The sequence below is a fragment of the Chrysemys picta genome, chromosome 3 (genome assembly GCF_011386835.1).
Source record: "Chrysemys picta bellii isolate R12L10 chromosome 3, ASM1138683v2, whole genome shotgun sequence".
NCBI lineage: Eukaryota > Metazoa > Chordata > Testudines > Emydidae > Chrysemys > Chrysemys picta.
Window position 1 is genome coordinate 133,203,829 of NC_088793.1, and position 25,838 is coordinate 133,229,666.

The following is a 25,838-nucleotide window of genomic DNA, read 5'->3' on the forward strand; positions in this document are numbered from 1 at the left end:
TAGGACATACATCTAGCTAAAAGATAGTTGTTTCAAGTGAATGGTAAGGAACAAACATTACCATACAAATGAAAATAAAATAATGTCTGAAAATAATTACCTTACCTTTTTCTGATAATGCATATTCATATAAACTGTTTAACTTTGGTAAGACTGGCTTTATAACATGTATCTGAAATTCAAAAGCAGATTTTACGTAATTAATTTAGTTCAACACTCAAACCAAAAAGTTGGTATCATAGCTATACTTATGGGTTAGAATTTGCTCTCAGTTAAACTAGTATAAAACTGGAGTAATTTTATTTAAATTAAGAGTTACTCTGAATCAGTACCTTTTGTAATTAATCCTAGGATCTGGTGCATGGTACTTAAAGTTAGTTTACAGGTTTCTTATTGAACTGCCTTCACTGTCATGCTGTTCTATCACACCAACCACTGCACTTACCCATCAGAAATTGACATTTTCATTCATGATTGAAAACTTGTAGATTTTCAATTCAATAAAACAGCACAATATATTTACTAAAATTTGAAGATTTAGTAAGAAAGAAAATTGTAGGAGTTATTTCTCTCAGTAAAGGCTGTTGATATATTTCATTTTAGACAGTGAAGAAGTGCAAATGGTTTGACTACGGGTGATGGATAGGACCCTACCAAATTCACAGCCATGAAAAACATGTCATGGGCCATGAAATCAGACCTCCCCCAAGAAATCTAGCTATTGGAGGGGTGGGAGATGGATGGGGCTGGGGGCTCCTACCATCCACCAGGCTCCAGCTGGCTGGGGAGGGCCGGGATTTCCTCTTTCCCTGCACAGCCACTTTTGGGGGGAGATCAGACCCACCTCTGGATACCTCCCCTTATTGCAGGAAGCTCCATGGATGCTGCCAGCTCTGAAGGCTCCCAGAAGCACAGGGGAGATCAGACCCATCTCCATCTCCAGGAATCCCCTCTGGCTGCAGGAAGCTCTGCAGCTGCTGCCTTCTCAGCCCAGCTCCGAAGACAGCACAGAAGAGAGGGGGGCAATCCCATGACCCCCCTTCATCAGCTTTGTGATCCCCATAACCTCTTTTTGGGTCAGGACCCCCATGGTTACACCACCATGAAATTACAGGTGTAAACATCTGAAAACGTTAAATTGACCAATTTTAAAACCTTCCGGCCGTGAAATTGATCAAAATGAATCCTGAATTTGGTAGGGTCCTAGTGATGGGCTTTACAGACCCCACACTACGGATAAACGGAGTAGTGAAACAATACTGTGCCCAGAAGGTCCCACCTCTCAGCAGCTGCCAGTCATGTTCCCTATGGAGGATCTACTTAAACAGGAAACTCTGGCAGTCAGCAGGGGGAAGAGTGAAGGAGAGACTGGCTGCAAGAAGGCAAATGGAGAGTAGTTGCTGAAGCAGAGCAATATATAGGGGGAAGACTGGGACTGTGAGTAAGATATGGCCAGGAGACCGGGGTCTGACCTTGCCCCCTCTTCTACCTGACCCAAGAGAACAAGTGGACTCTGGGAGTGAGCTGGAAATCTCCCCCTGCAGCTGGAGCTCTGAATTACTGAGACTGTGCAAGGATGGGAAACAGAATGAAATAATGAAATCTGATTTTCCTCATCAGATAAGTGACTTACCCAAAGTCTTTCAGCAAACTCAAATCAGGTCTCCCAACTGCAATCCCCTGCTCAACCCACTAGATTTATTGTTGTCTCAAAGAAATTATGAGGGGGTTTCTAACTCCAAAATAATTCAATCACACTAACTTATAAAAGCTGTATGTTAAATGTTTTGCATGTGAAAACCAAAAAGTCTAAGGCAGAAGACTTATAAAGCTGTAACAGGCTATTTAAACATGCTTGTTAAAGCAAGATTACTAGTTTGTGATATCTGAACAAAATGTGTGATTGACAATACTGTTCAGCATATGAACATATAATCAAAAATACTCGACATGTTATACACAAACTTAAAGTACACTTACCTGATTTCCTTCCAGAGTCTCCATTATTAAAATGTAATTTTCCCAAAATTGCAAAAGTTTGTCATTCTTCTCCACAGACCACCAGAAAAGACTTGGTTCTAATTGAAAATATTAAATTGTTTAAATTACAAAGATATTTCTGCTCCTATTCTTCAAGCAAAAAGTAATATAATGCCATCTCCAGCATGAGTGATCACCAAGAAGTGATAACACAGGACTTGATCCTACAGTCTTTTCATTCCTACTAATATCAACAGTTTTGCCTCAACAAGGGCTGAAAAAAAATCAAATTTTGCAATCTACTGAATTTTAACAGCAATTTCCCATGTGGCTGAAGTGAAAATATATGAACACGCAGATTCTTCTGATAAACCCATTTAAGATTAGCTAGAAAACTGTGACTATGCTAATCACCTGTCAGAATTTGCTATTCTTTCCAGATCTCATCACTCATTTTTCCAATAATAGTAACTCATATTTTGTTACCTGCTGTATAAATGGTAAACTGACATGAAAGTGACACTTCTCAGAATCTGCTAGCAACAGCAGAAGTAGAGATTGAGTGGGGATGTTGGATTGCAAATTTTATTTTTTAATTAATATTTTGCATCCACTTAAGTAGCTTGCCCAGAATTACACAGGAAGCCCAAGAAAACAGAACCATTTTCTCTACTCATGCCATGTGCTTTTAATGACAGTGCAACAATCTTGAAAGTTTCAAATAATCTGAGACTTTAAATATTTGAAACTTAAGGGAGAATCTTGCTCCTACCTCTTAAACACCAAGTGCTAAATTATGCCTTGCAGAGTGGGTGAGGCATGAGCAGGGCCAACAACCCTTCCCCATGCCATTTCAAGACAGCCCTCAATGGCCAGGCTTCCAGCACTGGGGAACAGAAGGGGGAACCAGCTGGTACAATTGCCAACCCTAGCAGCCCTACAGCGCATATTTCAAGATGCACTCTTCCCAGTGATCCCCCAGACTTCCGAGTTAAATCTTCCATAACAGTCTACAAGACTGACTAGGCATCATGTGAAGAGCGTTGGCATAGAAAGTATTCTGCAAAACGAAGGATCGTCTGATAGGCTACAAAGTGGGTCAAAATTTGGAATGCACCTTTGCCCACTGTCTACCTCCATCTTTACTTAAGCCTCGGTCAGTGGTTCATTAGAAAGGTGCTTAGTTTCCTTGGCTATTTAGACAGGGCCCAGGGCTTGTCTGTGCTGATTTTTACCAAGTCTGAAATGAGGTTGTAACATGGTGGACTCCATGAACAGTTTGTTTCCATACTTTATGGTTAACACATGCTTCTGAGCCATGTAACTGCAGAGTTTCAACTTAGCTCATAAGTAGTTGTAACAAATGCCAGAGTGTAAACAGACCCGAACACCATTTTTGTGCTGTACTGGTTAAACAAATTTGCCTACCTTCCTACCTCGCAATGCCCAGTACAAGAGGACAGAAATACAATAATCTCCCGGACACCAACAACTCTGCAAGGCACCCATGGAACAATTATCATCTTGGCACCCAAGCACTGGCAGAATAGGCTGGCTGTGCAGATTGCCCCACAATGCAGTAATGCACACATGGCCGTGCAGGGTGGCAGGCCGACTAAGTGTGTGAGTCGCCGATATGTGGATGTACTCGGAGGGGTTAGCAAGGGCAGTCGACTGACAGGTGCGGGCTATGTACCGTCTCCATTGTCCGGGGGGCAGGTGCAGTCCGTGCGCAGCTGATCGGACACCTCCACCGCTCGCTTCAGCAGGTAGCGGGCTCGTTTCCGGCACAGCCCGTCCCCGTCGGTGAGTCCCTCCTGCACCACTCGCCAGAAGCCCCCGTAGAGCCGAGCGTCCAGAGCCGGGCCCTCCCGGCCGCCATCCCCGTCGAGACCGGGGAACAGCAGGTCCGCCAGGGCTGTCAGGGCCAGCAGGGTCCGGCTCACCCGCTGGGCGGCGGCGCCCCCCTCCCCGCGCCCCGGCAGCAGCCCCGCCCAGACCCGCCCCAGGGCGGTGCGGTTACTGCTCAGCGCGGGCAGCAGCCGCCCGGCCACCAGCGCCGCCGCCACCTCCTCCCCGGCCTCGCGCCCGCCCGCCCGCACGAGCGCCAGCGCCGCGTCCACCGCCCGCTCCAGCAACGCCGGCTCCTGCAGCTCGGGGGCCACGGCCACCAGCGCCTCCACCGCCGCCTCGGCGCCCAGCCCGGCCCCCGGCGGCTCGGCCCGCAGCGCCGCCAGCGCCTCCCCGGCCAGCCGCGCCGCCAGCGGGGCCCCGCAGAGCCGGGCGCAGAGCCGCAGCGCCCCGCAGGCGGCTCTCACCAGGCGGCGCCGCTCCGGGTCGTCCGCTCCCCCGCCGCCGCGCAGCAGGGGCCAGCAGCGCCCCAGCGCCACCTCCCAGGCCGCCCGCCGCAGCGCCTCCCCCCCGGCCCCGCCGGCCTCCAGCCACTGCAGCAGGAAGCGGAGGGTCTCCACCCGCTCCACGGAGAGCGGGGCGGCCCCATCCCCGCCGCACACCGCCCGCAGCAGCGCGCAGGGCTCCGGGCTCTGCGCCAGGCCCAGCAGCGTGTCCGCCAGCACCAGCTCCATGGGAAGGTGGGGGGCGGGGGCTCCGCGAGGGGAAGGGGGCGCGCGCGAGTTCAATCGACCGACCGGCCTCGCGACCCAACTGTCACCGCCTCCGTTCTCCGCTGCCCCGCCCCTTTTCTCCCAGCAGCCTTTGCGCTACATTGGGGCGCCCGCTGGTTTCCAAAGTCGGGGGATGTGTCGCCCCAGTATGGGAAGAGCAAGATGGTCACAACCCTTTTGCCACCTGTCGTGTTCACGAACCCCAGCTCACAACACCTGTCTTAGCCAAACTATATGCAGTTAAATTGTCTGCAGATCATGTACTTGTTAATGCGGTGATTCCTGCCTGTCTGGCCAGACAGGTCTACTCTGACTGTAGTAAAATGGGTGACTTTGCTAGTAGTCAGTGATATTAACCCAAATTGGAGCAGGATTATGGGCAAAATTACATGAACTGGAAGGTTATTATGCGTCCCTGAGACCCTCATTCCATGCAGTTTCCAAAAATATATAAATATGCTACCAGCGTGTCTTTATTGAGTTTAGCTGCTGCCCTGGATTAATAAAGTGGGAATAGTCCAAAAGGGGTTACAAAATTCAGGAGGAAAAAAGTGAAGTACTGATGGTGTTTTGGGTCCAACAGAAACTTGTCCTCTCATGAAAAGGTATTTCCATGTGGTGCTCTTGTAGGCTCCACCTACAAGAGCACCCCCACACACACACACAAACTCTATGCACAGATTCCCCTCCCCCATTCACATGAGATGGGGCTTCAGATGCCTCTGCAGACACCATCCTTTCCCCCTTGAGGCTTCTCTGCAAGGTCTCAGATCCTCAGGGGGAGGGAGGGCACAGCATCTCCCCATCCAGCCCTCCTATGATTCCTTGAAGAAGATAGGAGGCATAGAGCCTTAGGGCTTGGCTACACTTGCAAGTTAGTGTGCAATAAAGGAGCCCTGTGTGCACTAGTGCACTCCCCATCCACACTGGCAAGGCACATAGAGCGCTCTGACTCCACGGCTAGAGCGCTCCTGGTACTCCACCTCAGCAAGTGGAATAACGTTTGCTGCGCCCCTGCTGGAGCACCGCAGCACCAGTGTGGACGACTTCTCCTGTTAATGTGCTCTGATCAGCCTCCAGAAGTGTCCCACAGTGCCTGTTCTAGCCACTCTGGTCATCACTTTGAACTCTACTGCCCTGCCCTCAGGTGACCAACCGTCAAACCCACCCTTTAAATTCTCTGAAAATCCCCTTCCTGTTTGCTCATCCAGGCATGGAGTGCTCTCAGCGCATCTTTCCAGGTGACCATGTCTCCACGCGCCAGGCGATCCCCAGTATGGAGCAATGGCATGGTGCTGGACCTCATCAGTGTTGGGGGGAGGAAGCTGTCCAGTCCCAGCTGAGCTCCAGCTGTAGGAATTACGATACCTTCAGGCAGATATCAAGGAACATGATGGAAAGGGCCATGACCAGGACGCACTGCAGTGCAGGATTAAAGTGAAGGAGCTGTGGAATGCCTAGTGCAAAGCCCGCGAGGCAAAAACCGTTCTGGTGCAGCCCCCATGACCTGCCGTTTCTACAAAGAGCTGGACGCGATACTTGGGGGCGACCCCACCTCCACTCTGAGTGCCAGCATGGACACTTCAGAGCCCAGTTCAACAAGGCAGGAGGAGGAGGAGGAGCAAAGTGGGAGCAAGTGTGCTGAGGCGGAGGAAGGCACCCCAGAATCCCTAGATGCATGCAGCCAGGAACTGTTCTCAAGCCATGAGGAAGGTAGCCAGTTGCGGCGGCTGGTACTTGGGGAAGGACAAACATCAGAGGAGGTTCCCGGTAAGCGGCTTTTATTTTGGGAAGGAAGTTATTCAGGGCGGGCTCTTGGGGCGAGGAAGGTTAGGGCTGCATGCATGCCTAGATGCGGAATAGGGCGTTGATGTGCTCTCTCACATCGCGGTAATCGGCCTCAGTGATCTCTTCAAAGGTCTCATCAAGAAGCTGTGCAATGTGCTTGCACAGGTTTCTCGGGAGAGCCACTGTGGTCCTTGTCCCAGTAAAGCTAACATGTCCACACCACTGTGGCATGAGGGGCGGGGGGACCATTGCTGCACACAGGCAAGCTGCATATGGGCCAGGGCGGAAGCCGCATTGCAGTAGAAGACCCTCCCTTTCTTCCCAGGTCACCCTCAGCAGTGAGACATCTTCCAGGACAAACTCCTATGGAAAATGTGGGAGAGGTGTTCAGTATAGGGGCCCCCTGCTGCTGTTGGCTCTCCCCATGGCACAGAAACCCAGAGGACAGTACAGCCGTGAAACAATCAGTCACGTTTGACCCTGTGCTTTCTCACCATTTTGGGGCTCCCATGGGTTATGTGCGCTCGCTTTGGGATGGGCAAATTATGCTATTGTGTAGATTGTGCTTGCCCTTAAGTACGGGGGAATCATTGCTCTGTCTGGTGTGAACAATGCTGCCTCTGTTAAGTGTTGCATTTTGCCTTTACAGATGCAACCTTGAGATCTCAGCCGTCCGTATTATCACCAGCTGAAAGACTCCAAAGAATCAGAAAGAGGCCACGTAGAAGCAAGGAAGACATGTTGCATGAAGTAATGCAGCATTCAAGTAATGAAAATCAAAAAGTGCAGGAGTGGCGGGAGAGTGAAAGGAGGATCCGCCAGCAGAACGAGGAGCACCGGCACAAAAGCGCGGTGCTCTGGCAGCAAAGCACGGATCGGCTGATAAGCATAACGGAGTGCCAAGCAGACTCTATCCAGGCGCTCGTAGCCATGCAGGCGGAGCACTACCGTGCCCGCCCCCCCTTGCAGCCCTTGTCCCAAAACTCTTTCCCTTGTGCCTCCATTTCATCTCCAACCCACTTTCCCCAACATCCGGGTTCTTACTGCCACCAGCTGCCTCCAACACCTGTAGCTTCACCACCCAGCCCTGAAAACTACGACTCTTACCCACTGCACTCAACCCCCATAACCATCCTGAACTGCAGCACTCATTGCACAGCACTCCAGACAGGACATATGCAAATCTGTGATTATACCATTCCCCACCCCACCCCCTTGCCCTTTCTGTTTCCCAAGCAGTTGTGTTTCTTTTCAATAAATGAATTTTCTTTTCAATAAATGGATTTTTTGGTTTTGAAAAACATTCTTTATTATTGCATAAAGTAAAAGATACCTTAGCCCAGAAAAGAAACAGGCACTGAAAGTTACCTTAGCAAACACAGATTCCTACTAACATTGGAACCACTGCACTTCACTCCCGTGCAGGGCACCAGACATTCCTGGTGGCTTTCAGCCTCAAATTGCTCCCTCAAGGCATCCCTAATCCTTGCAGCCCCGCACTGGGCCCCTCTAATAGCCCTGCTCTCTGGCTATTCAAATTCAGCCTCCAGGTGTTGAACCTCCGAGTTCATGCCTGAATGAATCGTTCACCCTTCCCTTCACAAATGTTATGGAGGGTATAGCACGCGGATATAACCGTGGGGATGCTGTCATCGGCCAGGTCCAACTTCCCATACAGAGAGCGCCAGCAGCCCTTTAAACAGCCAAAGCACACTCCACAGTCATTCTGCACTGGCTCAGCCTGTTGTTGAACTGCTCCTAGCTGCTGTCAAGGCTCCCTGTGAAGGATTTCATGAGCCACGGCATTAATGGGTAAGTGGGGTCTCCAAGGATCACAATGGGCATTTCGACTTCCCCTACGGTGATCTTCTGGTCTGGGGAAAAAATGTTGAAAGATGGCGTCAAATGTGGAAGGAAGCACAGGGAATGCTGGGATGTGAACCGATGCATCACGGAGTGTTGGGACAGGACCCAGAATGCCCCATAAACCCCGCCCCCTTCCCACAAGCCACAGTGCCAGAATTGGAAGAGGTGCTCTGTGGGATAGCTGCCCATAATGCACTGCTCCGGATGCCGCTGCAAGTGCCGTAAATGTGGCCACGCCAGTGTGCAAGCAGCAGTCAGTGTGGACAGACTGCAGCGCTTTCCCCTACTGCACTCTCTGAAGGTGGGTTTAACTCACAGCGCTCTACATCTGCAAGTGTAGCCATGCCCTTAAGGTACTGTGGATTCCTTCAGGTGGAAGGGCAAACTTCACCACTCTTCTCAGCAGGACATATGGGGTAGTGGAAAAGGTTGGGGAAGAGATCTCAGTATAAAGGCGTCCTGCAGGAGATTTCCCACCAGAACTCTGTCCTACACTAACATGGATTCTAATTAAAGCACTTACTGAAATTCACAGATGTCTCCAAATATATTAGATGCCTCTCCTCGGCTTTCCCAGTGCTGCCATGCAACAAGTAGCCCCTTAATTGTCTTATGGGGCAGCCTTTGCAGTGAGAAAAATACAAGGGAAGAGGGAACTGGGTACTGTGGCTGATGTTCAAATAAAGATCCAAAGTGTGTGGCCATATGCATTGCAGAAGGTTACCTGAAATTGGGTAGGCTAGGGGAAAGAAAAATACAAAACAACAGAAAATGATTGCATATCAAGCCACAGAAAAGAAAAGATAGTAATAGATGTTACCTACAGTCTTGTGACTGAGCTTTGGTGAGGAAGAGAAATCAAAGAAAAACGGAGTGCAAGCCAGGATAAATGATAAGAGCTCTAGAATACTTGCAGCAGCAAAGCTCTCACTCTTGCTAAGGCAGAGTAGTAACATAGTGGCTCACAGTTCTCTGTCCTGAGCAAGACATCACAGTCCCATCCCGGCAGACAGTGGACTGGCCTCCGTTATTCATACCTCTGTCACCTCTCAGCTGACACAGCAATGCAACATACTTGGACATGAAGCCTCCAACTGGTACACAATGCTGCAACATATCTCCTGAGCAACACAGGTTACTGCAAACACATCACACCTCTCCCTCCACTCTCCACACTGCCTCCCCATAGTATGTTTACTTAAGTTCACGTTCTCAGTCCTTTTTCTCAAGGGCTCCATGGCTTGCAACCAGGGTATCTGAAATATTGCCTAAACATCTAGGGTGAGGACCATGGTCAACAACTTTGCTTCTCTGGCACAATGTCATTTTCTATAAGGATAAAACTCATCTGTGTGGGAGACAGAACCTTCTCAGAGGCTGGGCCAATGAATTCCCACAGGAACTAAAGACAATCACAAACCTCATCCCCTTCTGTTCTAAGTGTAAAGCACATTTCCTTGACATTGCCTTCTCTAACATAAACTTATAGCAACATTCCACACATGTATCTACATATTATTAATTTTTTAAAATTCCAAAACAAAATACTCCCCCGCACACACTTCTCCCCTGGGGAAAGGATGAAAGACAAAACGTGACAGATGTGTAGTCACATTGTTTAATGCACTGTTGGAAGGCACTCAGATACTACAGTGATGAGCATAATATAAGTACCTACACAGAACAGAATATACTTAGCAAATTACAAAATGCAAAATAAAAAGAGCCCCCTCCCTCCCCAAGCCAAAATACTTGTAATGTCCTAGTTATCACTTTGCAATGCAACATTACTGAGACATCCACATTTGAATCACAGGCTCAAGGCTAATGCTTCTTTGGTGAGCAAAGCTGGGAGCACTGCAGAGGTAGCTACATTCAACAGAAGCACCTGTTAGGATATTCTAGGAAGTTGATGATAATATAATATGTAAAAAAGGTTGTTCAAGATATCAAAGGGGCACTGCTTTGTGGTATTTAGTACTCCCCTGACAACACTTTACGTAAATATCGGTAAATATGTATAGAGTGAAGACCAATTCTTTTTTAAAAAATAAGTGTAATATTGCTGCAATTTCCAACAATAAAACAGCCTACACAATATGCACTGTTAATCTGAACAGGCAGGTTTCTTTTGCTGGTTTATTCAATTAAAAGTCCTCAAAACCTGAAGGCAATCCAGGTAATAAACTTTCTGCTCCTACATCAGTTTAAAATCAAAATTAATCTACTTATTCACTTAGACCAAGAATTTTAACATCCTCCAGAGTTTGATGCAAAATCTGTTCTCACTTGCACCAGTGTAACTGAGTGGAAAATTTGTCCCTTTGTGTTTAAAGCAAAGCCAGAGTCCAACTGCTCTAATGTGGTCAAAAATCTTTCATTCTGCAGCTGAGAATCTAAATGGGTGGTTGGAAAATAGTGTTGTATCTGACTTGCGCATTCCTAATGAATGAAAAGTTGCAAAGCTATAGTAGGTGGTATGTCACTGTGAGCTGTCAGGGGGAATTAAGCTGGTAAAGCTCTAGTTAGAGTGAGTGCAGTACAGTGGTCTGCAATGGCTATGTTAGGATGAAGAATTAGACTTAATACTTCACCATCTGTCTTTATTTTGCTAGCCTACTTGAGTGGAGACCACAGAAAGCTCCACAAATCATGTTCGATCCCTTTCATGTGGCTGAAGAGCATTTACCAAACAGTATGTAGTGGAACTATTATGTTCACCAGTAACAGTCTGCTTTCCCATTTATTAGCCTGGATCACCTTCTTTGTAGGAATTTCCACTTAAAACTAGATAGGCTACAGCATTCACTTTTGAACATTTACACGCACTTAGACTCAGAGCCAAGTTATTGTGGTGAAGCTTAAATGGATGTCACCATTGGTTCACTGGCAAAGCGACGATGTTGTTAAGATGTGCATAGTCCAGATTTCTTTAGCTTTCAGCACTGAAAAGCTTATCTGAATTAGGCAGAAATACGATAATGGAGAACACAACTCTGAATGCCATCACTCACCTTCTCCATAAAATCAGCCTTTTTCATATAGGTCCCCATGCATCAAATCATTTAAACATGTGCTTAGAGTTAAGCACATGCTTATGTGGTTTGCTGAATCAGGGATATAGAGTACAAGGGAATCTGCTGTCAATGAATTGGATAGTAACTGTTCATAGTGAAGAAAGCACTATATTATTTCAGGGCATTTTACTGTGCCAACTGCAATCCCAATTACAGTGACATTAATGGGAGCATAGCTTGAGTAAAGATTGGGGATTTGGCCCATGGACTATAATAAAGTTATTCAATTTCAAAAACAGACCACAACTTCACTGCCTTACTATGGGGCCAGTCCAATTCCCATTATCTTCAATGGGAGTTGGATCAAGCCCTCTTGGAGGTTTCCACTTCATTTTGACTCCTTGGTATTGTCTATCTGAGAACATAATATGTAGTTTTTCTTTTAAGAAGTAGGCAAAATATGAAGAACTTTGAAGTTTCTTAGATTAAGAAAATAAAATACAGTTTAATAGTTTTTCGGTTATCTACTAAACGCAGGTCTTCTCTTCGGAAAGGCAGAGATAACATGCTACCTATGATAAAGTTATTTTTGACTTGGAAGACTGATGGAGCCACTAATTGACACCATGTTTGTCCTATGATTATGAACTTAGACCGAAGTTTAGGCACTGTGGGCTCAATTCACCATTGCTGTGCACCTTGTATAGTCATTTATACCAGTCCAAAGTGAGTGCAAGCTGGGAATAAAATGTTCTTCTTCAAATGATACCTCCAATCTGTAGTTTGTCAACTACCACCTTCCATCTTTTGCAGTCATGACAAAGTTGTAAAACTTCCACTCTCCTTTGGATACCATTCCATCTGATGATATTTCTGATATAACTGGCTCTCTTTCTTCCTCTTCCTGATTTGCTTGCGCTCTTGTCTGATAGTATGAGTACTGGAAGCAAGTGGCTCTGCGATCGGTGAGCTACGTGTCCACAAAAAGATGTTATTCTGTACAAAATGTTACCATTCTTATCTGGTAGTATTTATAGTCACCTTGAACTGTATAAATGACTACACAAAGCGCAAAGTAACACTGAATTGGGCCCTCTGTGCCAACATCTCATTGTCACTTTTTGGCTTGCACATCAAACTATAGACTTCAAAGAGTTCCCTCTTAGTTTATTTTAATGTGAGACATTTCAAAATAAAGACAGCATCTCATCAATTTGGTTGATAACAGTACCCTTGAAAACATCAGCCAAGGGAAGCTCTAGTGTTTAGAAAATAGACCTTAATGCAGTATGTTCTCTTTAATGATTATGGCTAATCCTCTCAGTCTGCTCATATTCACAGCAGCTCCTTCTGAGTTGAGGCTTGCCAGTTACTTTGAAAACTCCTGACTCATTCCAATATCACTTAGGGCTCCCTTAATTGAGTGTAGAACATCTTCAGCATCAGAGGAGGGCCCTTGTTTGATGCTGTAAAGGGCTTTCTTGGAGGTTACAATCTCTTCATTTTTTGTAATTTACTTTAATCTTTCATGGATCAAAGAAGAGCCCCCAGATCAGCTCCTTTTTAGAAACACTCACCTCACTTATACCATCTCATTACAAAGAAAAATATTTGATTTTTTTATTTTTAAACTCAGCTTCCAAGATACACCTTCAGACCTTTTCCTGTACTGTTTCACAGGATTTATTTCAACAATATTAACACCATGTTTCCCCTCTGCCCCACCCCCTATTTCTCAACTCTCTTCTATTTTAAAAATAAAATAATGCTTTGCATTTTCATAGCACCTTCCATTCAAGCTATTTCAATGCAATTTTTAAACATGAATGTATTAAGTTCAGAGCACACTTTTGAGGCAGGCATTACCCATTTTACAGATGCGGAAATTGAGTCCAAAGAAATTAAGTGATTTTCCCAAGGTCATACGGGTCAAACAAGGTCATACTGATTCCCAGTTCTGTGCTTTAGCCATCAGACTATTTTGTTTGGTTAAAAAAAATAGACACAACTTGAAAGACAAGATAATTAACAGTGATTTGGGGAACCTTGATTTTTGTATGCTTAATTGGAGACACCTTAAAGGGACCATCTTTTCAGAGGGTGAGTGCTCAGAACTTTCTGAAAACCAAGCCCCTTTAAGGTGCCACAGGTTGGGCACCCAAAAATGGAAGCATCCAAAATCACTAAGCACCTTCAAAAATCTTGGCCTCCGCTGTTTTGTTTCTTCCCACCGCCCGCCTTAGTTCTATGTTTAATCCGTCTCTTCCCTGACAGATCAGATATCTGCAATGAATTTAGCAGCAAGAAGTTTTAAAAAAGTTCTCCTCTTTTCACACTTAGTCATTTTAGGCCCATTGTGAGACATGCCCATTTGTTGTGCATCTTCAAGAGCAAGCCACTAGCACTATGCTCTGGAGAGCAAGTAGGACACTCAGAGGAATAGTGGCTACCCCATACATTGTACTGGATTGTACGAAGGTTACTTAGCCCTGCTTAGTTCCTTTGCAGCCCAGCTTATGAAGTCTGAAAAAACTGTTGGAGACAGAGATGAGGAGACAAGAGGATGAGTAGATACACTCATAAGAACATAAGAACATAAGAATGACCATATTGGGTCAGACTTCAAAGGTCCATCCAGCCCAGCATCCTGTCTGCCAACAGTGGCCAATGCCAGGTGTTCCAGAGGAAGTGAACCTAACAGGTAATGATCAAGTGATCTCTCTCCTGCCATCCATCTCCACCCTCTGACAAACAGAGTCTAGGGACACCATTCCTTGCCCATCCTGGCTAATAGCCATTAATGAACTTAACCTCCATGAATTTATCCAGTTCTCTTTTAAACGCTGTTATAGTCCTAGCCTTCACAACCTCCTCAGGTAAGGAGTTCCACAAGTTGACTGTGCGCTGTGTGAAGAAGAACTTCCTTTTGTTTGTTTTAAACCTGCTGCCTATTAATTTCATTTGGTGACCCCTAGTTCTTGTATTATGGGAATAAGTAAATAACTTTTCCTTATCTACTTTCTCCACATCACTCATGATTTTATATTCCTCTATCCCCTCTTAGTCTCCTCTTTTCCAAGCTGAAAAGTCCTAGCCTCTTTAATCTTTCCTCATATGGTACCCGTTCCAACCCCCTAATCATTTTAGTTGCCCTTTTCTGAACTTTTTCTAATGCCAGTATATCTTTTTTGAGATGAGGAGACCACATCTGTACGCAGTATTCAAGATGTGGGCGTACCATCGATTTATATAAGGGCAATAATATATTCTCCTTCTTATTCTCTATCCCCTTTTTAATAATTCCTAACATCCTGTTTGCTTTTTTGACCGCCTCTGCACACTACGTGGACATCTTCAGAGAACTATACACGATGACTCCAAGATCTTTTTCCTGATTTGTTATAGCTAAATTAGCCCCCATCATATTGTATGTATAGTTGGGGTTATTTTTTCCAATGTTGTATTTTTTCATGCTGTATTCCCAGTGGCTCTTACATACCCAATGGGCTGTCCAGCAGTCACTTCACTCCCAGTTGCTATTCCTATGTAGTTAACTCCAGATGGTTTGCTAAAGAAAGACAGTGTATATTTTTACCTCCAACATCATTTATTACTTTGCTTCTCACTCCGTTACCTTCCTAGCACCTCTTGTCTGAACACTCCCTTTTTTAAATCTCTCTCCCACCCTTGTCTCTGTGCCTTTTCCATGCTCTTCCTTAGGTCTGGAACACACTGTCTGAGGCAAAAAACCCAGCTCCCCGATGGTCTGAGATCCTCAGCAGCTGCAGACACAACAACCTGTCTCAGCCAGCCTGGGGCCAATACATTTGCCAAAGAATTACTCCTTATAGATTTATTTTAGCTGGTGTAAGTGGAAAGTCATCTTTCTAGACCCTGGCAATTCTAAATGTCAAAAAAGAAACATCTCACATATCCCATTTAAAACAAAGCAAGCCTAAAACACCTATTTATTTATTTATTTATTTATTTAAACAGTATGCACATGAGCTAACCCCTAAATACCAGCCCCAGTTCTGTGCTTCTCTCTCTGTCAGCAAAGGGCCCTCCCAAGGGGAAATATGCATTAGTTACCTGCTTGTACTTGGATGCTCCTTAGCTAGGGCCCAAAAGTACCTAAATAATTTCATTGAAGCCAAGGGCAGCTGGATTGAGCTCCCCCTTACATTGTATGATCCACAAGGCAGGAACCAGTGTATTGTGTCTTGTACAGCATGAGTACTATCCGTTTTAAAAATAATAAAGACATGATAATAAGAATGACAAGATTACTCCAACACAATGGTAGCCCTGTGACTTTACAGGCATATAGGATCAGGGCATTTGAAAGCATCACACATATATTCTTACAATACAGATGGCCTTTTGTTTAAAAAAACAAACATGTGAAGTGGTATTTTCAAAAGCACTCAGCATTGACCTAACTCTCCCATTAGTCACCCTTGAATGTTTGATATATGCTTAATAAACATTTCTCCTTGGGGATCTGACAGTTTTGCTTTTAAATTTGAAACCAACTTTGCAGCCCATAGCCACAATATTATTATTGTAGGTCTGCAGTCTAGTTTCCCTCTAGATCTGCTAGAGCTACCTTACAATTATCTACCATCTGTGCCTTTTAAAATGATATTTGCAGCTCCAGGTGCCAATTTTTCCTTACCAAAAAAAAAAAAATATATGAACAACAAAACCCTCACAGACACATCCGAACTCCTAACGTTCAGTTAGCCCTATATATAAGTTCTCAGAAGAGCAACAATATGGAGCTGTTCTGGAGTGATCATAGTTACCAGGCCAAAATGTATACACAAAAGCTTCCCCCTACCTTTCAACTTAGATGCTTTCATGTACAAAACTACTTCTTGGAACCTAAAGTCCTGAATAATAGTGCTGCATATTTTTGGACAGAGAATATTTAAATACCAAACAGACACTCATGCTAGTGGAACTATAGGGTATTTTTTAAAGTGCGGTTCTACTCTGAAGAACAAATCTGTAAAAATGGCACTAAGGTTTGGAAGGGGTTCCATGTTTCTTCTCTCTCAATAGTTCCGTATCATATTGACCCCGTTTCCATGGTTCAACTCAATCTGGAGTCTGAAAACCAAGTCATGTTCTTTCTGGCTTATGGATCATCATTAATAATGAAGATACCGCAACTGGATTTTAGTTAATAGTTCTGTTGATATGCAATGCAAGCCAGAATCCAGCTCACTTTCAAATAGCTGTGTTGCGTCTACAGAGCTAACAAAAAAAAAAAAATTAGTAAAAACTTATTTTTGTCAGTAAAAGAAGCAGACTAAAAAAAACCCAAATGAGCAGATCTGGTGATTAATAAGGTGACATTTTTACATATCCCTAAGTATGGCTTAAATATTTCCCACAAAAGAGAAACCTCAGTATTACAGTCATGCAAAATGTAGATTAGCTAGGGCACCTTTCACAAGGAGTAGGACTAGTTCTACATTACTCACTGCTCCTTTCATTTATGACTCCAAACTAGGGAGTCACAAAATATGTTTAAGAAATGGGGGGTGGAGGAGGAAGAGATTAAAGGAAACAAACAAGTGCATGAAAAAGGGGCTCAGCCTACTACTGCAATTACAAGAAAACTCCTGCAGATGGCATATGAAAACCATCATGAGAGGTTATGTTCAGACTTTGTTTCTGTTATGGATAATAGCCCTTAAGAAATATGTTCCAGTGTCTTATTACTTGCAGCACATGGTATATTTTAAACATAAATGGGATCAGAATTTCCTAGTCTTTAATTTTGTTAAGGTTTTCAAAAAGTAAAGTGAAATAATGCAAAAGCCATTTTGAATGAAAAGTCAAATTCACCCTATATTTTTAAAACTAAAATGTAGGGGGTTTTGCTCCAAAGCCCATTGAAATCAGAGTCTTTGCAATAAAGATTATTTTGACCAGCCAAGGTACTGAAATGAGAATTTTTTGCAGTTATTTGGATTTATTGCCAGAACAAGTGGATAAGCAGCTGCACCTTCCAAGCATGCCCCAACATGTTGCTTTGCTCAATTGCCTGGACATGATGGAGATAGGAGAAGGAACATTCCATATTTATACCATACTGATTGTTGGAGTGACAACAGCACTTCCTGTGTCAAGTAACTTTCAGGAGAATCAATGAGGACCCAGAATTCAGGGGTACATCAGCTTTGAACTCAATTGATTTACGGTCATAGAGGTTGACATTTCGTTTTATCAGGTTTATCCTTAAAATACAGTTTTTACTTTTAAAGCCTTGCATATGGCAAGTCAAAACAGAAATGAAACAAGCAAGAGGACAACATACTGCATATCAGAGGGGTCCAACATTTTCAGCCAGAGGGCCAAGATATTATAGCATCCAACTCCACTGCAGGTTGCTATTGTGAATTTTGTGGTACACCGGTCAGACAGGCTCTGCAAGCACCAGGCTCTATAGATTCCAGGCCTTAGTGGGTTCCTGTACACACTCATATATTTCCAACAACTAACAAGATTATTTTACTCAAGAGGACAGAAAATAAACTTGCAATAACCTAGGCACAATTACTTTCACAGTTGCACAAAGATCAACCCACCAGTTCCACACCCAATCCCTACAGGCAGTTCTGCATGAGGCTATAATAACTGTACCTCCTACGGTTCCTCAGGCCTAGTGCCATAGCTAGGTAATTCCATCTACCCTCTCCCAGAGCCAATGAAGCCCTGGCCTCCAGACAGGGCCAGCTCCAGGCACCAGCCCACCAAGCTTGTGTTTGGGGCGGCACCTGGAGGGGGGCGGCGCGGTGCGGCGCTCCGGCTCCGGCCGCCTGGGAGAGCGGGGTCATGGCCAGTCACTCCGCCCTCCTCCCAGGGCTCCGGCCGCCCTCCCCCCGGCCGCCGGGGAGAGCGGAGCCCCAGCCGGGGCTCGCCACCCTCCCCCCGGTGCTCTGGCCGCCGGGGAGAGCGGAGCCCCGGCCGGGCACTCCGCCCTCCTCCCAGGGCTCCGGCCGCCCTCCCCCCGGCTGCCGGGGAGAGCGGAGCCCCGGCCGGGGCTCGCCGCCCTCCCCCCCGGGGCTCCGGCCGCCCTCCCCCCCCGCGCCCTCCCCTGCCGCCCCTCCCAGAGCCGGCCCTGCCTCCAGACCCCATTGGCCAGAGTTCAGTACTTTTGTCTGTGGTCTCATTGGGGTCTATCCATACCATTCTCCTGAGTCCTGCCATGCATATGCAGTTTAGGGTGGCCAACTTTCAGGGCCGGCTCCAGGCACCAGCCCAGCAAGCAAGTGCTTGGGGCGGCCAAGGGGAAGGGGCGGCACATCAGGCTGTTTGGCGGCAATTCGGTGGTGAGTCCCTCTCGGAGGGAAGCACCTACCGCCGAATTCCCACCGAAGAAGAAAGCGGCGCGGTGGAGCTGCCGCTGGAGTGCAGCTGATCGCAAGTCCGATCGCGGCTTTTTTTTTTTTTCCCCCGCCGCTTGGGGCGGCAAAAACCCTGGAGCCTGTCCTGCCAACTTTCTACCTGCACAAAACTGAAGACCCTTGCCCCACACCTGCCCCGCCCCTTCCCTGAGGCTCTGCCCCCCCACTCACTCCATCCCCCCCTCCTTCTATCGCTCGCTCTCCCCACCCTCACTCACTCACTCATTTTTACCTGGCTGGCTCAGGAGGTTGGGGTGCAGGAGGGGGTGAGGGCTCCAGCTGGAGGTGCAGGCTCCAGGGTGGGGCCAGAAATAAGGAGTTCAGGATGCGGGATGGGGCTCTGGGCTGAGGCAGTGGGTTGCAATGCAGGAGGGGGTGAGGGCTCTGGTTGGGGGTGTGGGCTCTGAGGTGGGGCCAGGGGTGAGGGGTTTGGGGTGCAGGAGTGGGGCTGGGAGATGGAGCCAAGGGGTTCAGAGTATGGGAGAGAGCTTCTGCTGAAACAGAGGGTTGGGGTGTAGGAGGGGTACGGGTTCTGGGCTGGGAGTGCGAGCTCTGGTGTGGGGCCGGGGATGAGGGATTTGGGATGCAGGCTGGGGCTGAGGGGGTGGGAGTGTGGGCGGGGGCTCCAGGCTGGGACAGGGGTTTGGGGAGGGTGAGAGCCGCCAGGGTCCCTTTTCGACTCTCCGTACCTGGCTCTCCGCTGAACCCAATCACCTCTGACCTCCCAGTGTTACTTCCTTTTCCTATACACTAGGGATTATGCCCTCTACTGGCGGACTGTTGAACTGGGTAACCTGGTGTCCTCCGTGGGCTATATCTTCCCCCCTCTGGCTCACGGGAGGAAGGGAAAAGGTACCTAGTAATGAGACAGCATTTCTTTATTTCAGAAAGGCCAAAGGATCGCAATCAATACTGTGGGGCACATCCTCTGCCCTGTTCTGCTTCCTTTGAGCCTCTCGGGCTCTTACACCTCTCTCTCTGGAGCACTGCCACAGGGGACATCGAGGCTGAAGAAGGAGAGAGGTTGGAGTGTGCAGCATGTCAGTTATACCCAGTGGGCACACAATCCATGGGACTGAGACAGGGAATCAGGGACCATTGATGGTTCTCAGCTTCTCCTCTCTTCCATTCTCCACCAGCTGCCCTGGGTATGCTATGGTGTGAGCTAGGCACAGCCCTAATCTCAAGCAGAGCCAGTCATGCTCCTGTCCCGTTCTTCTGGGGTTCCAGCCCAGAAACAATCAATGGAACAGCCAAAACTGCTTTCTCCTTCCTCCCCTGTGATTCAGTAGCAGGCTAGTAGGGGAGCTGCAGAGCAGTTGCCACAGAGGAGTTGAGTGCACTCCTTGTGGGAGATATTCAAAGGGGAGTTAGGCACCCAACTCTCATTAAAAGTAATTAATTTTTGTAAAACCATTTACATGCAAAACCTATTTTGGGACCTAACCCAGTGGTTCTCCCCTGGGAGTTCACAGAGGTCTTCCAGGGGGTACATCAACTCATCTAGATATTTACCTAGTTTTACAACAGGCTACATAAAGCACTAGAGAAGTCAGTACAAACTAAAATTTCATATAGACAATGACTTGTTTATACTGCAGTATACTCTATACCCTGAAATGTAAATACAATATTTATATTCCAATTGATTTTCTTTTTAATTATATAGTAAAAATGAGAAAGTAAGCAATTTCTCAGTAATCATGTGCTTTTGAATTTTTATGTCTGATTTTGTAAGCAAGTAGTTTTTAAGTGAGGTGTAATTTGGGGGTACACAAGACAAATCAGATTCCTGAAAGGGGTAGTCTGGAAAGATTGAAAACCACTGGCCTAAACTACCTGATTGGTCTGATGTGTTTTGCTCCTGTGCCCAAAATTCCCACTGACATCCATGCGAATTTTAGGTGAACAGGGAATGCAGGATGAGGTGCAATCACCTTTTTAATGGCCACAGAAGAGTCATCCCCACTGGCCTATTACACTCAAGGTAGCCCCAAAGCACTTTGTAAAATAATGAGTGAAATACTGGTAGTGATATGATTGCATAGACACACAAAGTAACCACTATGCACTCAACAATAGTACACTTTGACACTAGAGCAACCTTGACACTAGAGATTGTGTATACATATAGTTTACAAATATCCTCAGGGATCAGAAAGTCTCACAGCAGCCCTCCCCCATTATACCAACTACTGAACTTACGTTTCCAATTGGATATTCCTTTCTCATACAAAAGTTGAGATCTATCATTATCTTCTCTGGAACATTTTGGCCTGCTGGTCACACAACAGTGTGTCTTTATGCACACACACACTTACAATCACTCAGCAAACATCTAAAATTTTTAAAAAATTGTATTTCTCAATTTTTTTCAACTAAAGGAAAATGTGAAGGCATAAATGCAAAAGTAAGTGATAAAGAGAAAAGAGAGAACACTGGTTGTGGCAGCATCTTGAAACAAAATAGGGAAGTGTTGATGTATTGAATGTTGTTGGTCTTGAACAGGATTTAAAGCAACTTAAAGCTGCATGGATGTGGGAAATGACCAACATGAGACTGAAGATTCTCCTGTTAACTGAACTCTTTGAAGAGATCCCAAACCACTTGAAAGCCTGTATTCTACTTGACATGCTTGCCTTAGAAATTCATATCAAACCTTCCTCTCTATGGAACCTAAGAAATTAGAAATTCCATGGGCCAGATCATCAGCTGGTGTAAATCTATTGACTGCAATGGAGCTACTCCAATTTATACCAGAAGAGAATCTGGCCCCATGAGTTTGGACTTGTGGAATTTCTACCGTGACATTTCCTTGGGGTTGCATTGTCCCTCTGCATTACAAGCAGAGTTCAAGGCCCCAAAATGGGACAAAGAAGCAAACAGAGGGATCCACCAAAGGCCGGAACTCAATGTACAAAAGCCCTGGTCCTCCACACTACTTCCCAGCTGCCAAGATCCCATTCCTGCAGGAGCAATGCTTTCCCTACTTCTACAAGCCCTCGTGATGGGTGGCATGGGAAATGGCATAGGTTACACCAGGAATGAGAGGGGACAAGGTCAAAGAGAGCAGGTGTCCCACCAACCTTTGGTTTGGCCAACCCCCACCCCATCTACAAAGCACCACACCTGGGGAGCACCCACAGGAGGGCTTCCATAGGATCAGGGGAAGGACATGTCATACTTTGAAACGCTACTTTCCCTCCCCATCCCAGATCCCCTAGTTTGCTATTCATGATAGAGGAAAGAATGGTCTATGCCTCAGTAATGAGAATCAACGCTGTAAAATAATATGTAGAATTTCTAGGGTGAATGACTGATGAAAATGAGTTTAGAAATTCTGTCTGGAATTTTCAAAGGATGAAATTCACCCCCATGCAAAGAGTTTGCAGAAGCCTCTATGCACCACTTAAACCCTATGCTAAGTTGGAAGTCATCCATATAGCCTTGTGTGAGCACTCTCGGGTGAAATTCACCTAAAAAGCACAGTTAGGAAGGAGAACTTATGAAGAAGAATGATTATTAGCTATATACCTGTCTTTGCAAAGGCATGAACTTAATTATTTAATAGTTCTTTTCCACTTTTGACTACTGTGATATCATATGCTGTATATCATACTAACAAAATAAAAGCTTTGGAGTATTTTTTTTTCTTAGCCTCTTTATGTCAGGACCCAAATCTAAACTATGTTTGGTTAACATTTATCTGGATAATGAAAAAGAAACTTACTCTAAAATTAACTACTAATTATTGATGGGACGCTCATCATGTCAATCTTCTACTCACTGTCTCAATAGAATGACAATAAGGCAACACCTTGTGAGAAGATTCATTTGTCATAAATGTCCTTGATTTTTTGTAAAACAACCCAAAGCCTAACAAGCAATACAATTGTGATTAAATTGCCTGGGACATCCTCTGAAAGAAACAGCATGGACTGGATTCTGAGCTCATGTACACTGGAGTGAATCAGGACTAATGCTGTGAAATCAATGGAGTTAAACCATTGCAAACAAGAGGAGAATCAGGCCCTAGAATCTAATTCCATGATGAAATTGCTAGTGTAAATAATGAGTGTTGTCATTCAACCTTTTTCTTTTTCCAAAGTGCTTTTAATTAATAATGAATTTTATGAATAAGCTTTAATGAATGACTGAATACATTTTAATGACTAAACTAATAAGATCATAAGTTAGAGTGCTTTCCTTCTTGCTTTCCTCTCCTCCTTTATCACCTCCCCTGCAAACACACACACAAGCACCCTTTTAAAACTTCATATCAATCAGAGGAACAAGCCGGGGTGGGTGACAAGGGGCTACCAAACTGCAAAGGTGCACAGGATGCACTCAAGGAAAAAGAACAGACCCTGATTACTGTAAGTATGTGAGTTATTCTCCAAGACACACGCATTTGAATGGAACTGACATTTAAGCATTTATTTCATTGATGTTTTTTTCGGAGACATTAAAATCCATACATGTCAATCAAGCAAGCCAGAGGAGGGTTGTTTAATGAATCCTCTTACTGGCAGTTTAATATAGTGTATAAGGAATTCCTACTGGAGGTCAGAGAGTCTTTTGTGAGCTTGTGTATTGTCAAATAATAATAGTATTTAAATAGCGTAACACTTTGCACTTCTATATTGCTTTCCATAGGAGGACTTTAAAGCACTTCAAACATTAATGAATGAACCTCCTAGCACCCTTGAGAAGTGGGTAAATACATTATACCAGATGGAAGGAAACTGGGGCACAGGGAAATTAAGGCCCACATTTTCAAAGTAAAAAGCAACAGAGGGTCCTGTGGCACCTTTAAGACTAACAGAAGTATTGGGAGCATAAGCTTTCGTGGGTAAGAACCTCACTTCTTCAGATTCTTCAGATCTGAAGAAGTGAGGTTCTTACCCACGAAAGCTTATGCTCCCAATACTTCTGTTAGTCTTAAAGGTGCCACAGGACCCTCTGTTGTTTTTTACAGATTCAGACTAACACGGCTACCCCTCTGATACATTTTCAAAGTGTTCACCAATTTCGAGTGCCTGACAAGAAGCAGCTTCTCAGCGCTGCTGACCACCTGCAGTTCCCATTGACTTCAGATAGAGTTGTGTGTTCAGGGCCTCTGAAAACTGTGCCCCTAGTTAACTCAAGCTGGGCACCTAAAAACAGAGGCACCCAAAATTAGCAGGCACTTCTGAAAGTGTGGACCCACAGGATCTGACTACACTGCATCTAGGAGATGTGATTCCCAGTGGGGCTAGACAGACTAGCACCAGCTCTGCAGTGTGAATGTTGCAGCATAGGTGGCAACTCGGGCCAAGCACCTGTGTCCAAGCCCACCCAATCTTCTGGGTCCAAGCTCAGCGGCTTGCCCAAACTGTTAGCTGTGCTGAAACGTCCGCAGTGCTATTTTTCACACACTAGCCTGAGCAGAGCTAATGCAAGTGTGTCCACCCACACTCAGTAACAGACCTGAGGGTGGCAATTTTGCAACAGAAAAGCTTCAAAAACAGACTCCAACGAGAAACTGCTGAACTTCAATTGATATGCAAACTAGATACAGGTCCATCTCATCTTACGCTGGGGTTACGCTCCGCGGTCAGTGCGTAAAGCAAAAACCGCATATAGTCAAAATTACATTGAGTGTAATGGCAGGCAGAATCGCCCGCACTACAGGAACAGTATTTAAATTGTTATTTTTCTCTTTTTTTTTTTTTTTTTGCTTTTTGTTTTTGCCAACCGCATAAAGCTGAAATCGTGCATGTTAAATGCGCATAAGATGCCACAGACCTGTACAATCAATTTAGGCTTGAATAGAGGCTGGGAATGGCTGAGCCATTACAAACATTGAATCTATCTCCCCATGTAAGTATTCTCACACTTCTTATCAAACTGTCTGTACTGGGCTATCTTGATTATCACTTCAAAAGTTTTTTCTCTTACTTAATTGGCCTCTCAGAGTTGGTAAGACAACTCCCACCATTTCATGCTCTCTGTATGTGTATATATATATATTTCCTCAATATATATTCCATTCTATGCATCCGAAAGCTTATGCTCAAATAAATGTGTTAGTCTCTATGGTGCCACACGTACTCCTGTTCTTTCTACCCACACCGGGAACCACACCTCCCAGCTGCAACAGTGACATACCTTCAGTGACTTAACCACAGTCACATAGATAATCAGTATCAGAGCAGAGGGCAACTTCTCAACAGGGAAATGTGGGCCCAATGGGGTGGCATGGGTGTGTAGTTTTAATGGCTGAGAAAATTAATGGAAACAAACAAATAAAAAACACCCGGGAAAATAGAACTAGGAACGCAGTTGAGCACCTGTGTCATTATCTGATGAACCTGACTATGCCTCTGCAACTAGTGGATCCTGTTTAATCCTGCTGGCCACCAGCTTCTACGCTATCCTGTTTGTATTCACATTCTCCATAGGCTTTTAACAATGTTATTGGGCTGGATCAGTCACATAATGCAAAAGGATTAGCCAGTTAGAAAGATTAACAAGAGACACTAACCACCAGTTAATAGCCAGGGGGTAGGGAATGGGAAAGAATCAACAATACTCCAAGGGATAGCGAGATGCTCCAAAATGAAATCACACTGTTCGCTTAGCTAAGTAAATATACACTCAAACTCCATTTAGCTAAACCTCAGTTATATCAAATGATCATTCTTCTGAAAGAAGGTCACACTCCAGCGACATGGATCAAGCACAATGACACCACCCCATCCCCACCACATAAGTAAAAATGCATCGATCAAAATTACTTTCGCTTACCCCATCTCATTTGCCTCTTATATCCATTTACCATTCCTGCAGGAAAGCCAGTAGGGAACGCTATGTTTTGTCATGACAAGAATCACAGGTAAGGATGGTGAAAGGGGGAAAGGTTAGAGAAATATGCTTTGTACAGTTCTGAAATCCTCAGGCACTGTTCTGCTCCCCAGTCACCTAATTTCCCTGTGTTTGTTTTAGGGCAAACAACAAGAATAGTGCTTAACAGTGTGTATTTTTTTAACACAGGAGTTGCCATACCAGAGCTGATCTTTGTAAGCCCAACCTAGCTCTTCATACTTTTGTCTGCAACCGGCTTTCTTTCTTTCTGTCTTTTGCCTGGGGGGAAACATGAA

At 45.3% G+C, this 25,838-nt stretch overlaps 1 protein-coding gene and 1 long non-coding RNA gene across 11 annotated transcripts in view; one reads left to right on the forward strand and one right to left on the reverse strand.

Annotated features, from left to right (window-relative positions):
- TARBP1 (TAR (HIV-1) RNA binding protein 1) overlaps positions 1–4,678 on the reverse strand; it is a 110,575-nt gene extending 105,897 nt beyond the window's left edge. For 4 of the 10 annotated variants that reach the window (XR_010599768.1, XM_065589039.1, XM_065589038.1 and 1 more), the window contains exons 1-3: positions 3,677–4,676; positions 1,981–2,078; positions 106–172 (exon numbers count right to left, since the gene is read on the reverse strand). Coding sequence is in view for 7 of the 10 variants with exons in the window: in XM_065589039.1 (XP_065445111.1) it covers positions 106–172; positions 1,981–2,078; positions 3,677–4,565 (1,054 nt within the window). In the remaining 3 variants the exon portion in view is untranslated. Of the gene's footprint in view, positions 1–105; positions 173–1,980; positions 2,079–3,676 lie in introns of all 10 variants that reach the window. The other 6 variants (XM_065589041.1, XM_065589037.1, XM_065589040.1 and 3 more) reach the window with 3 other exon arrangements.
- Positions 4,679–5,303: 625 nt separating this feature from the next.
- On the forward strand, positions 5,304–7,671 carry LOC135982420 (uncharacterized). The gene is made up of 2 exons (XR_010599769.1): positions 5,304–6,374; positions 7,042–7,671. It is a non-coding gene; the product is annotated as an uncharacterized LOC135982420 (long non-coding RNA).
- Positions 7,672–25,838: the final 18,167 nt, after the last annotated feature.